Consider the following 13,955-nt stretch of genomic DNA (forward strand, 5'->3'; position numbering starts at 1 on the left):
CCATTTAAAGAAGCTTACTGTAAACTGGACATGTCCTGCCTCAGAGCAAACTTGGTTGTGATTTGCGATATCGATGACATTGCTTGACCCTTAATGGCAAAGGGGTAGTCCTAGACTCCATGTCTCAAAAGAGCAGAGGCCTGTGGTATGAATCAGAGTCAGCAGTGGTAGAATATACCAGATGGGCGGGATATTTATTATTTATTATATATATATATATATATATATAAAATAAATAATATAATATAAAAATAAATAAATATATTAAAAAATATAAAAATAAATAAATAAATAAATAAATAAATAAATAATAAAGTAAGTGTTACTGGTCCCTTGCTATGTTCCTGTTCTAATTCCTAAACTCATTCTGCTACAAAGATTTTCAGGCTAAAATTTGTTTCCAGCAAATTTGCTTTATCTTTGCCTTTATTCATACTTGAGCTGTCTCTGTTGATTGTGGGTGCCTTCCAGGAGATCTTTTTATTGATGATCACACTGCCATGTTGGTTGAAATCCTACTGCATTTGACATAGCCTGTGGAAGTTTGCAGTTATGCCAAGGCAGTCTGCACTGTGTGCCTGATTTCACAATTGGTTGTGCAGTTCACCGTGTAACTACTTGTGCAACATACCTGCAGAACTGCTCATTGGATATGACTTCCGCCATGGCACAAATTTCACTACCACTTACAAAACTTTAGGCTACACAAGTGTAGTTGCACAGTAAGATTTCAGTCATTCCCTTGTAACCCTTCTGTTTTTCCCCACTACTGTCTCCACGTTTGTCCTTCCTTAAAAATATGTTTAGGATGAAGAGATAGAACAGTTGCAAAATTTGATGGGTAGAGTTAGATGCTGTCCATCTGGAAGCACCCTATATATATGACAAACGCCACAATGAGACCTTTACTTTTCTTGTGTATTGTGACAGGGTTTTTATTTCTTCAAGGGAGTATTTGCACCACTGTGGAGAACCTTTTGGCCAGAATCATGTAACTCACTTATAATGACATAAGTCCAATGGCATAAATCCCAGTGGCAAATAGTGGTGAGGACATTGAAGCTTGCATTTCTTGTCACCCATGGTCACAATGACTGGTGGGCCAGCAGAAATACAAGTTTTGGATTCTTTAACTAGCAGCAGTTTGCCCACAGAGATTTATGCTGCTTGACTGAAACTGGGGACCATAAACAATAGGATTCTGGCCATTATTTATTTACTAACCCTACTTTGGGTCCAAGAGGACCTCCAAGGCAGCTTGGTTCAAACTTTAAAATGCATTAAAAGCTGTTTAACCCTATTCAGCACAGCCAATTAAATCCACAAATCAAACCCAACCTATTACTACTGCAAAGAGATAGCAGATTTTTGGATTTGCAGTTCAGTTGCCAGCTCAGGTTTTATGGTGACAAATGTTTTTACCAGTCCTTCCATTGTCAGGACAGAGGTGTGACAGCTTCCATCGACTCTTTTAAAGTGAAGGGAAAATCACTGAAGGGGCTCTGCTACCCATACTCCAGAAATCAGAAATTCAAGAAAAGTGAAGTGGGGCTCGATCAGCTGATCTAAGTATACATGTAGCATGGTATAGGTAATTTGCCCTCTCCTAGCATTTCTTTTGGTTTATTTTATTTCAGAATTTTTGAATCCACTTGGAAGTGGATCCCCCCTCCTTTTTTTGTGCTTAGGTCCTTTAAGGGAGAAAGGCAAGATAGAAATACAGTGGTACCTCAACTTACGAACTTAATCCATATTGGAACAGTATCCGTAACTTGAAATGTTCGTAAGTCGAAGTACCATTTCCCATAGGAATGCACTGAAAACCAATTAATCCGTTCCAGCTGAGGGAAAAAATATACCCCCAAAAATTAAAAAATAAAACACTGCAAACCCCATAGGAATGCGCTGGGGCTTCAAAAAAACAAAACAAAACCCAGGAGAGAAAGGGAGCCTCGAAGGCTGGCCAAAGTGAACGGGGCCGGGGCCAGAGACCTGGCTGGGAAGCGCTCACCTGCCTGCCTGCCTGCTTCCTCCTGCTCCTCTGAAGCTTCCCTCACTCCGGTCAGCAGCCACGGCTTCCCCCCCTGCTGCCCAGAGGGGAAAAAATAACCAAAAAATAAAATAAAAAGAGCATAGCAAGCCCAGTCGGAAGGTGTTCCATTGCTGAGTTTTAAGAAAAAAACCCTCAAAAAACAGACACTAGAGCCACCTCCATTTTTAAATAAATAAATTCCCCCACTTGTGCATTGAATTCATACCCCCCCCCCACAAGGATGGATTGCCTATTAAAAGTGGATTCCTGGAATAGTCACCCACAGCATGCGTAGGAACACTGGCGATAGATTTGAGCAAAGCCTCCTGCATTTAAGCAAAGTCCTTCTATTGCCTTTAGAAGATGATGTAAAGGCCACATTCAGGTCTGGGGCTGTCCTCTGTCCTCTGTACTCTGATGACCTTATCAGATTTCTTGAACATGTGTGACTTGGATGGAAGGTCGCCAAATGAAAATACAGCAATAGGTACATGAAGTTCTGCAAAACATGAATACCTTTTCCCTTTGCACCAGGGCATCAGAGACAGAATGCTCCACCATTCCAGGGTGCCAATGGGCAGAAGTAAAAGCAAAGCCGCAATTAGCATCATTTAAAGACAGCCCTGATGTCTGTATTTAGAATGATGTTGGAATGATGTCAAAAGGTCAGAGAATTGTCACAGGTCTGTGCGTAGAACAAACACTCATGGCAATCAACTTTGAACCAGATGTCCTGTAGATAGCCAGTATGCTATATTCTGAAGCTCAGGGGCTAACCACATGCAAACACTTAATAACAGAAAAGGTGCAAGAAAAGATGTTTCCCAGGCTACGTACTTCTCAACTCATAAATGCAACACTGGGGAGACACCTCATATAGGAAAGGTGGTGTTTACTTCCTTAAACATAATTCCATGCCTCTTCTATTTGCTTTCATTCACTGGCCTTTGACGGCACTGAAAGTAAAATAGAATTTCTGCTGACCTTTGAGTGGATTGGAGTGGGCGGATAAATTATTCAGATTATGGGGTTGTTAGCTTTTCTGGGACTGCAGCTTTAAGAGTCTTCCAGCCAGCAAAGCCAGTGGCCACTTTACCTTAGGACTCCCAGAGGTTTTGCCCAATACAGAAAATGTGCAGCTAGTAAGGTGAGCATAGAGACTAACCTTCCCACGACCGCCGCCACCACTGCTACATGTCCCCCTGATTGTTTTATGAGTAGCTACAGTACAATAGATGGGTTGTTACAAGAAACCACTGGCTGCACTCTCACAATGCCTTATTTCGTGTATCTCTGGTGATTGAGCAACCAGATTCAAACCAACCGTAAGAGTCAGTATCTCTAACTCTGTTCTTTTCTTGCAAACCCTGTGGCTGACTACCACTCAATATGCAGGGTCTGGGGAAGGGGCCAGGATCAAAAAATAGAAAAGATGGAGAGACAGGCTCTAGTGAGAGGCTTTCTTCAGCTGTGGATGCTGCCACTGCAATTCTATCCCACTGAGGGGGAAAATCATGTTCTTGAGAAAGATGCATGCAAATATCTTGCTTATGGAAAGACTGCTGTAAGCACAGAGTAACCCACTTGTTCTCTTTTTTCTTTCTTGCTATTCTAGAAAAGGAAGAGGGCCATCACTGCCCGCCGGCAGCATCTCAAGGTATATACTGTTCCTGGTAGTTTGCGACAAACAACATGACACTTTGCTCTGTTTTCTCTTGGCTTTCAAGGAGAAAAAAAGCCACACTGTGTTCCCTTTCTATAAAGCCTGTTCAAGGGTGTTCCTTTTTTATCCCAAGGAGCTTCTTCATATCTAGGAAGAAAGGAAGGAAGAATGATTAATCTGAGTGGTTCTGAATATTCCACTCTACCATCCATTTCTTTTGCTGTTACTCATTTGTAGAGCACTTTAAAAATTCCTTTGTGGCTTTGGGCCAGCTGCACAGTCTGAGGCCAGCCCCAGAAGAAAGGAATGGTAAACCACATGTGCCAGAAACAATGGAAAGGGTCACCATAAGTCAGAATTGACTTGATGGCACACAATTATAACTATTCTTTAAATATCCCAGATGGTTTATTTATTTGTATTCTTGAAGGCTTTCACAGCCGGGATCCAATGGTTGTTGTAGGTTTTTTGGGCTGTTTGGCTGTATTTGGGACCACAAAACACAGCATTCACACTAGAATCAAAGAACATGAAAGACACTGCAGATTAAAACAAGAGGAAAATTTGCAGAAGATGCCCTGAAACAAACTGGACATGAAATCCTATTTCAAAACACAGATGTACTGGACAACACCAGCAATCATTATGTTGGACTACACAGAGAAGCCATTGAAATCTACAAATGTCAGCACAGCTTCTACAAAAAAGAATAAAGCCTAAAACTCAACAAAGCCTGGCGTCCAGCACTGGAAAATACAGCCTGCAAAAAGATCAACGAACTCTACCCAGCCACAAAGACCGGTGATCACTGCACACAAAAGACTAGCTAATGACACCCATCAATCACAGTGACATATCTTCTCCCCCTTATCACAACAATACACCCATAACAAAAAACATCCTGATCACTACAATTACCCAATCTCCTGAAAAGGACAAATACTCAACTATCCCACACACTACACCAGAACACAGACAGAGTTCTAACTCCTGTCCTCTGAAGATGCCGGCCAAAGAGACTGGCAAAACGTTAGGAAGAACAAACTTCAGAATATGGCCAAACAGCCTGAAAAACCTACTACAACAAAGGCTTATTTATTTGTTACTTTTGTATCCCATCTTCCTCCAAGAAGCTCATGACCTGACTCTCCTCCATTTTTTTCATTTTATCCTCAAAACATTTCTCCTGTGAAGTAGATCAGGCTAAGAAAATGGCTTGGTTGAGGTGACCAGGTGAATTTCTTCTTGAAGAACTGAGTGGGGATTGGAACCTATCTGTCCAAAATATAATCACTGTAATCCTGTGTTTCTCAACCTTGGTTCCCAGATGTTTTTGGACTAAAACTCCCAGAAGCCTTCACCACTAGCTGTGCTGGCCAGGATTTCTGGGAGTTGTAATCCAAGAACATCTGGGGACCCAAAGATACTGCTCTGATCACTACGCTGATCACTGGCTTATAATCAGAGCTTTAGCATGGCAGGTTCTGACAGCATTTTGAACACAGAGTTGCTCCAGTCATCTAAGAACAGCAAAAGAGGTGCTTGGTTGAGGTTGTCAAAACTTTCCCTTACTCATGTATTATCCCAGGAGCCTTTTTCCCAGAGTGCTTTTTGCTCAATTTAAGTTAGTTCTACCTTTAGAGATGAAAAAAGCACTTAGGACAGACACAGAAGAGGCAAAGCAGAGATGGGGGATAGGGTTCTGTATCTGCTTACTGTTTTTGTATTTAAAACCAGAGCACTGCCTCTCCTGTCTTTCTACATGATTGGGACAATGCTGTTTTTAAATAAACAGGACTTTTGCCACTGTGCTGGCCTGTCAATAGGCAGCATGCATCAACAAGAGACTACCTGAAATCTAGCAGCAGAACTTGCCCTGTACAAGGCTGATGATGTCATCAGCTGCTGCATGTTTTTAAAAATTAAATATTCCTGATTCCCCCTCTGAAAATCCTAAGGATCCTTTGGGATCTCTTTCATTGTGGATGAGGTCTTAGAGGTTGTGGGATGGGGGGGGGTCTATAATCTCTGAAAATTGTCATTGGTAATAAAATCAGTTCTGAAAAAGCACCCAAAATGTGAAAAAGCACACTTACACACAAAGCCCCACCCCAAATCTACTCTTACCTAGCCAGGACAAACTGTGGAAATGTTTTATGTTAGCTGCAAGAAGGAATCTGTGAATGATTCATCTAGGCACTTCAGAGGCCAGAGCTACATGTTCTGGAAAAACTGGATTGAATCCACAGTCACTCCTGTCATATTAAGCAATGCCAAATCCTACTGTGGTTCAGAAGGCACTCAATCCAATGCTTTTTTTTTTGCCCTGGTTTTTACAGATACTCCACAATTCTGAGTAGTATAGGATCAGCCTTTCACACCCCCCCACTAGTTGTCTGCTTTCACCTTCCTTCCCTCCCCTCTTCACCAACTCATTCCTCCCTTGATCATCATTCTCTCTTTAATTTTTTTCCACTTGCACTCCCATTCACACATTCCGTACATAGGATTCCATTTTCTTTAACCTGTAATTAAAATTACATGTCGAAAGATGTGCATAAGCAACTTCTTAAAAAGTAAAAAAAGGGAGGTGGGAGCAGGTTATGATGTTTTTATCATGTGACTTAGCACACACTAGAGTGAAGCAAAGAACAAAGCCCTGCAATTTGGATGTGTCTGTTTGCATCTCACCTGCAGCAAACACACTTTCTCCAGTTTATCTGAAATGACTATGGTAGTTCCTGTCCCAGCCATAGTATACTGTACAGTGGTTCCTCGCTTAACGAGGATAATCTGTTCCAGCGAAATCACTTTAGAGCGAAATCCTCATTAAGCAAAATAAAAAATCCCATTGAAACACATTGAAAACCCGTTCAATGTGTTCCAATGGGCTGAATAACTCACCGTCCATCAAAGATCCTCCATAGGGGTGGCCATTTTCAGTGCCTCTAAAGCGAGGAATCCATCCAAAAACACAGCGGGGAGCCATTTTACACAGCGGGTGGCCATTTTAGAGCCACCGATCAGCTGTTTTAAAAACGTCATCTAGTGAAAAATCGGTTCCCGAAGCAGGGAACCGATCGTCGGGAAGCGAATTTTGCCCATTAAAACATCATTTTGCGGTCGCAAAAGCGATAGCAAAACAGTCATAGTACAGCGGTTTTGTCGTTTAAGGAGGTAATTGTTAAGCAAGGCACCACTGTAATTGTTTCCTTCTGAGGCAGTGTTAAGTATCTCACGATGCCCCCATTCACACAGTGTTTTACTCTTTGACTTCTCATTATTCCTCTCTCTCTTCTTCTTCTTGACAAATGCTTCTGCTTTCCTAGTAATGGTGCGTCTCCCCATGTTTTCTTCTAGAGTGTTATGCTCCAAATTGCTGCTACTGAACTTGAAAAAGAAGCTGCATCTAAAGAGCAAGAAAAAGCCGACTACCTGGCAGAGCACTGCCCACCTCTGCATCTTCCCCACTCTATGCAAGAACTGCAGGTAACCCTTTCAGCAGCTCCTCCCGCCCTCAATTGCATCACACAATAACTCCGATGGTTGGTTCAAATTCTAATTTTAGCTGTTAAGCCACTTGCAGAACTTAGAAATGTTCAATTTTAAGATGACAGTTTTTAGAATCCCCAACCCAGGAAAGGGATTGAGAGTAAACAACAACAACAACAACAACAACAACAACAATAATAGTAATAGTAATCATCATCATCATCATCATCATCATCATCATCATCATCATCATCATCATCATCATCATCATCATAGTAATAGTAAAAAATTTCCCCAAGCTTTTCCAAGTTTGGCCTCAACCCATAACTTCAGACAATCTGCCTTTCTTCAGGTCTAGGAGTCTAGCAGTGTCTATGCAGCTGGCAGATCTCCTTTCCATGCTAGATCTTTGTGGAATGAACACAGAACTTAACTTTGTAAAGAAACAGTCTGTGCTTCACTTCTTTAACTCAACAATGCATACAATTATGTATCTATCAGATGAAACAACCAAATACTGTAATATATTTTAGACAGTATCCTTAGCATTGCTTTAAAAGATCATGGATGTAGTGTTATGTACAGTATATCACAGAAGTGAGTACACCTCACATTTCATAAATATTTTAGTATATCTTTTCATGTAACAACACTGAAGAAATGACACTTGGCTACAATGTAAAGCAGTGAGCATACAGCTTGTATAACAGTGTAAATGTGATGTCCCCTCAAAACAACACAACACACAGCCATTAATGTCTAAACCGCTGGCAACAAAAGTGAGTACACTCCTAAGTGACAATGTCCAAACTGGGCATTTCCCTCCCTGGTGTCATGAGACCCACTAGTGTCACAAGTCTCGGGTGTGAAGGGGGAGCAGGTGTTATCACTCTCATTCTCTCAGAATGGTCACTGGAAGTTCCACATGGCACCTCATGGTAATGAACTATCTGAGGGTTTGAAAAAATGAATTGTTGTTCTACATAAAGATGGCCTAGGCTATAAGAAGATTGCCAAAACCCTGAAACTGAGTTGCAGCACAGTGGGCAAAACCATACAGCAGTTTAACAGGACAGGTTCCACTCAGAACAGGCCTCGCCATGGTCAACCAAAGAAGTTGAGTGCCCATGCTCAGTGTCATAGCCAGAGGTTGGCTTTGGGAAATAGACATATGAGTGCTGCCAACATTGGTGCAGAGATTGAAGGGGTGGAGGTCAGCCTGTCAGTGCTCAGACCATATGCCGCGCACTGCATCAAATTGGTCTCCAGGGCTGTTATCCCAGAAGGAAACCTCTTCTAAAGATGATGCACAAGAAAGCCCGCATACGGTTTGCTCCAGACAAGCAGACTAAGGACATGGATTTCTGGAACCATGTCCTGTGGTCCAGTGAGACTAAGATAAACTTATTTGGTTCAGATGGTGTCAAGCATGTGTGGTGGCAACCAGGTGAGGAGTACAAAGACAGGTGTGTCGTGTCTTCAGTCAAGCATGGTGGTGGGAGTGTCATGGTCTGGGGCTGCATGAGTGCTGCCGGCACTGGGGAGCTACAGTCCATTGAGGGAACCATGAATGCCAACATGTACTGTGACATACTGAAGCAGAGCCTAATCCCCTCCCTCTGGAGACTGGGCCGCACAGCAGTATTCCGACATGATAACGACCTCAAACACATCTCCAAAACCACCACTGCCTTGCTAAAGAAGCTGAGGGTAAAGGTGATGGACTGGCCAAGTATGTCTCCAGACCTTAACCCTACTGAGCATCCGAGGGGCATCCTCAAATGGAAGGTGGAGGTGTGCAAGGTCTCAAACATCCCAGCTCTGTGATGTTGTCATGGGGGAGTGGAAGAGGACTTCTGTGGCAACCTATGAAGCTCTGGTGAATTCTGTGCCCAAGAGGGTTAAGGCAGTGCTGGAAAACGATGGTGGCCACGGAAAATGTTGACACTTTGTGCTCAATTTGGACATTGTGACTTAGGGGTGTACTCACTTTTGTTGTCAGTGGTTTAGACATTAATGGCTATGTGTTGTCTTATTTTGAGGGGACAGCAGATTTACATTGTTATACAAGCTGTATGCTCACTGCTTTACACTGTAGCCAAGTGTCATTTTTTCAGTGTTGTCACATCAAAAGATATACTAAAATATTTATGAAATCTGAGGGGGTGAGATTGGTTGGGTCTGATGGGAATTGAAGTCTACCAACACCCAGTAGGCTGGTCCTGCTTTAATCATATCATGGTGCTTTAGAGCCCTTACTGGGCATGCCAAGTCTAGATTTTAGGCTAAGTTCTTCTGTAGTCTCATCTGTCATACAGCATAAACTGAAATCTCTTGTGTTGTCATATCCTGGAACAAAGGTGGGAAGGACTTATGCTTGTGGAAAATACTTTATTCTAGACTTGTTATTATGTGCCATCAAGTCAGAAATGACTTATGGCAACTGTAACAGGGCTTTCAAGGTAAGCAAGACATTGAAGGTTTTACCAGTTCTATACCCTCAGTTAGTTTCCATGGCTGAGCAGGGAATCAAAGCCATGGCTTCTGAGTCCTAGTCCATCATTCTGTCTATCACACCACATGGATCAACTGGAGTTACTTGCAGAAGAGCAGCAGCTCAAGAAAGTAGATGCAGAACTGCAGAACAAAGACTTCTGAATAGACAGTCTCATTTTCGGGACTAGAACTAGAGTTTGCATGCAAATCCTTACATTTCTCCAGCTCAGTTTAGGAGGGTAGAAATTCCTGGAAATCTGCCCACAATCTCCTGATCATTACCTTCAATCTGTTTTGCCTAGGAATGCTGAACTATGTATGGCTCATTCAGATGTCACTTTGTGATTCCATCCCTGCTTGACTTACCAAGCTTCCCGTTTGATTTAGGTTTTCAGATTCCCCTTAAAACAGCTGGACCAAAGACCTTATCTGAAATTTATGCTGAAGACACAGTTCATAGAGGTTTCCCTACGAAAAGCTAGGAAAGCTGGCAAGGGAAGGTCAGTGTTTTGAACAATCTTTGTTAATCATTTCTCCTTCTTTCTCAACAGGAACTGTGCAAGAAGCTTCATGCCAAGATAGAAGAGGTTGATGAAGAAAGATATGACACAGAGATGAAATTACAGAAGACTACTAAGGAGGTGAGCTGACTGGAGCCAGAGTTTTGGAGTTCAATTCCCTACTGTGTATCCCCAGAAAGCCAGCCCGTGTGACCTTGGGCAAGCTGCACAGTCTCAGAAAAACCCTGAAAGGAGGGAACGGTAAACTATTTCTGAGTATTCTCCACCCAGGAAACTCTGAAAAAGGTCTCCATAAGTCAGATTTGACTTGATGGATTCCAATTATTATTGTTACTAAGGAGGTAATTTCATGACACGATTCTATCACGGCACAGTCTTGTCTTTTCCAGCTCTCTTCCCCCCCCCCATCTGATTTTGGTCTTTCTCCATCTTTTGTGGGCCTTTCTCAACATTTCATTTCTTTTCCCCTTCCCTCTCCTCTTCTCTCTTTCTCTCTAGCTTGAAGACTTGAACCAGAAACTATTTGATCTGAGAGGCAAGTTCAAGAGGCCCCCCTTGCGTAGGGTCCGCATGTCTGCTGATGCTATGCTGAGGGCCCTTCTCGGCTCCAAGCACAAAGTCTGCATGGATCTTAGAGCCAACCTGAAGCAAGTCAAGAAGGAAGACACTGAAAAGGTATAGAGAGGGTTTTGCATGGATTATTTAGCAGAGCTGTCTGGAAAATATATCATTTGCGCTCAGAGAACGAATATGTCTAAGACTTGGATATATTGAGTGGAACCCAATAATGCATGAGTGAACTTCCACTTGCATGGTCAGCCTTGCTTCTCTTCACCTCACCCCTGCAGTCTCCTTATACTCTTTCAGAATAGCTCCTCCAGATGTCTGGAGCAGATCTGAAGGTGGGTAGAAGGACATGGTGGAGGGCAGAGAAGCAGCCTTTACCTGATTACCTTAGTTCACCCTGAGGGAAACTTTTCCTCAGTACAGTGCCAGCACATAATGGAGACAAGGAGCAAAAAAGTAACAATTACTGAATATGTGTTCTCTCCCTATTTGAAGAGGCCCTTGTCCAGCAGGCCGAGGCAAAGAGGCAGTCATGAAACCAGCAAAACCAGGGAGCTGGACAGGGGACAAATTGCATTTGTCTTCAGTGTGGAAGGGATTGTCACTCTTGAATTGGCCTTCTCAGCCACATTAGATGCTGTTCCGAGACCTCTATTCAGAGCATGTTACCATAGTCTCTTGAGACTAAAGGATGCCTACTAGGATGCTCAAAGGCTTTCACAAAAACCTGATCCCACAGCTACAAATACTTACAATCCCACACACTACACCAGAACACAGAGAGAGTTCTAGCTCCTGTCCTCTGAAGATGGCCAAACAGCCCAAAAAACCTACAACAACCGATTACAGAATAATTTGAAATTGTTGACTTATAATGTCATTTTTAATAAACTTGGAGATAACTGCACATATTTAGAAAATGACATAATAAGTCAATTGTAAAATGCATAGCTTGGAAAGTTACTTTGATGACAAATAAATAACTTCTTATGCCGAACTCATCCATAACTTAGCAGTGGTAGGATGGTACCAAGAGCATCATCCTATCCAGAACACAATCGTACCACTGTTGATTTATGAATTGCTTCATCTTGTCTTTTTATTCATTCTTCTTCAAAGTAATTTACCAATTACTCCAAAGATGACAGGAACAAGATAAGACATTTTTACCTTTCTCAAGAAGAAGGATGTAGCAAAAATAGTAAACTGGGACACTCTCTAGACCTTTCTGGTTATGGTGCCCAATGATCTTAAATGCTTCCTGAGGTGCACTTAGTTTTCCTTTCCTTCTTCTTCTTCTTTTTGGACTATTATGTTCTTGTGGTGTTTGTTGTTACTCCCTATCTTTTAAAGAGCATTTTAGCTCTTAAAGAGCAAAAATGGCACACCCTTCAGTCATATATCAGAAATTGTAGCCTTTTCTCTTTCAGGCAAGGTTGCTTTTGAGACAAAGCAAAAGATTCTATTACTTATTGGAGTCCCACTCAGGGCACTGACTAAAGTTGAGCATTTCCCCTCCCCCCTCGTGCTTTTTTCTATAGGAGAAGGATCTGCGTGATGTGGGTGACTGGAGGAAGAACATCGAGGAGAAGTCTGGAATGGAGGGCAGAAAGAAGATGTTTGAAGGTGGTGGTGGAGAGTAAGAAGAACTCAGCCATGTGGCCGGATCCCTTTCCATGTCTCCAATGCTCCTCTGCCAACCATCCTGTCACATCATTTTCTGCCAATCCTTTTACAGCATGACTTTTACAGGACGACTTTCTCCGGCCACAGCTGTACTTCACAGAGCAATTTCTCCTACAGAACCTACCTGAAACCTGCCCCCTGTTTTCTTTGCTGGGCAGGCAATTGTCTGGAGCTGCAAAATGTCTTCAATACGTTTTGTGACAAGTGGTAGTTGCATGAGCTTAAAGGAGTCAGTCCTCCTTGGTAGGATCTGTTGTTGCAAAGTGAACGAAGCGGATGTAAATAAAGCTTTGAAAGTATGGCTGCATTTTTAAGCCCTGAGATGGCAAGGCATGAAGCGTCATGTGGCTCTTTATTTTTCTTGCATTTGGTTCTTTTGCGATTGCTGTTCTGCAATCCATATGGACAGCAGCGTTTAGAAAAGGTCCTTTGAAAGTCTCTCTCTCTCTCTCTCTCTCTCTCACACACACACACACACACACACACACACACACACACACACACACACACACACAGAGAGAGAGAGAGAGAGAGAGAGAGAGAGACACTAGAATCCCTCAGCATGGAGGATTCAGACATGAACCTTGCCATGAGATTAATATTTTCCCACGGTGGAAGGATACAAACTTTGTGCTCTATATTATTTTTCCCCCTAAGAATCACTTATTTCACTTGTACAGCAGGCCGAGGCAAAGAGGCAGTCCCGGAAGCAGCAAAATCAGGGACTGGACAGGGGACAGATTGCATTTGTCCTCAGTGTGGAAGAGATTGTCACTCTTGAATTGGCCTTCTCAGCCGCACTAGATGCTGTTCCAAGACCTCAATTCAGAGCATGTTACCATAGTCTCTCAAGACTGAAAGGTACCTACACACAATCACTTTTTTTCTAGAGCATTAGGGGAATCATTCTTGGAGGATTTGGTATGACCACAAAAAGTGCCATAGGTGTTCACAAACAGGTGAACTGTTACTCAGGTATATCATCATCATCATCACAACAATGATTATGCACTGCTGAGTCAATTCCGACTTATGGCAACCCTTTCCAAGGGTTTCTAGATATTGCTCAGAAGTGGCTTACTCTTCCCTTCTTCTAAGGGCACTCTGTGACTGTGCAACTTGCCCAAGGCTACATAGGCTGGTTCTTCTCCTGAAAGGCACAGCAGGAAAGTGAACTCTCTTTCTCTGGCTCTCCAGCCAGATACCTAACTCACCGAGCTAGTCAGGTGCATATTTTAGATTAAATACACCTTTTATTTCCAAAATGTTTGTAAAAGCTCTTGTTCCCAAGAATGCTAGATCATACAAACATCTGTCACAATAGCGCTCCTAAGGTGAAAGAAGGTAGAATGATTTGGTGCTGGTGATACAAGGAAGAGCAGCACCTCTTCCAGTGAGAAAACATAGTTAATTTTATAAGTTATTAGATGGCCAAAAAAAAAACAAAAACAAAGTGGGAGTATCTCCCATCCATTCTTTGTACATTCTTACTAAAAGA

The 13,955-nt window shown here is 42.4% G+C and overlaps 1 protein-coding gene across 1 annotated transcript; it reads left to right on the forward strand.

The window, feature by feature from the left end:
* Positions 1-3,550: 3,550 nt before the first annotated feature.
* Positions 3,551-12,790, forward strand: TNNI2 (troponin I2, fast skeletal type). The gene is given in 6 exon segments (XM_072985661.2): positions 3,551-3,634; positions 3,636-3,689; positions 7,056-7,184; positions 10,235-10,324; positions 10,703-10,879; positions 12,313-12,790. Coding segments are annotated over 6 exon segments (621 nt in total). The 5' UTR covers positions 3,551-3,565; the 3' UTR covers positions 12,415-12,790.
* The last annotated feature ends 1,165 nt before the right edge of the window (positions 12,791-13,955 follow it).

Source organism: Pogona vitticeps, chromosome 1 (genome assembly GCF_051106095.1).
Source record: "Pogona vitticeps strain Pit_001003342236 chromosome 1, PviZW2.1, whole genome shotgun sequence".
Lineage (NCBI taxonomy): Eukaryota > Metazoa > Chordata > Lepidosauria > Squamata > Agamidae > Pogona > Pogona vitticeps.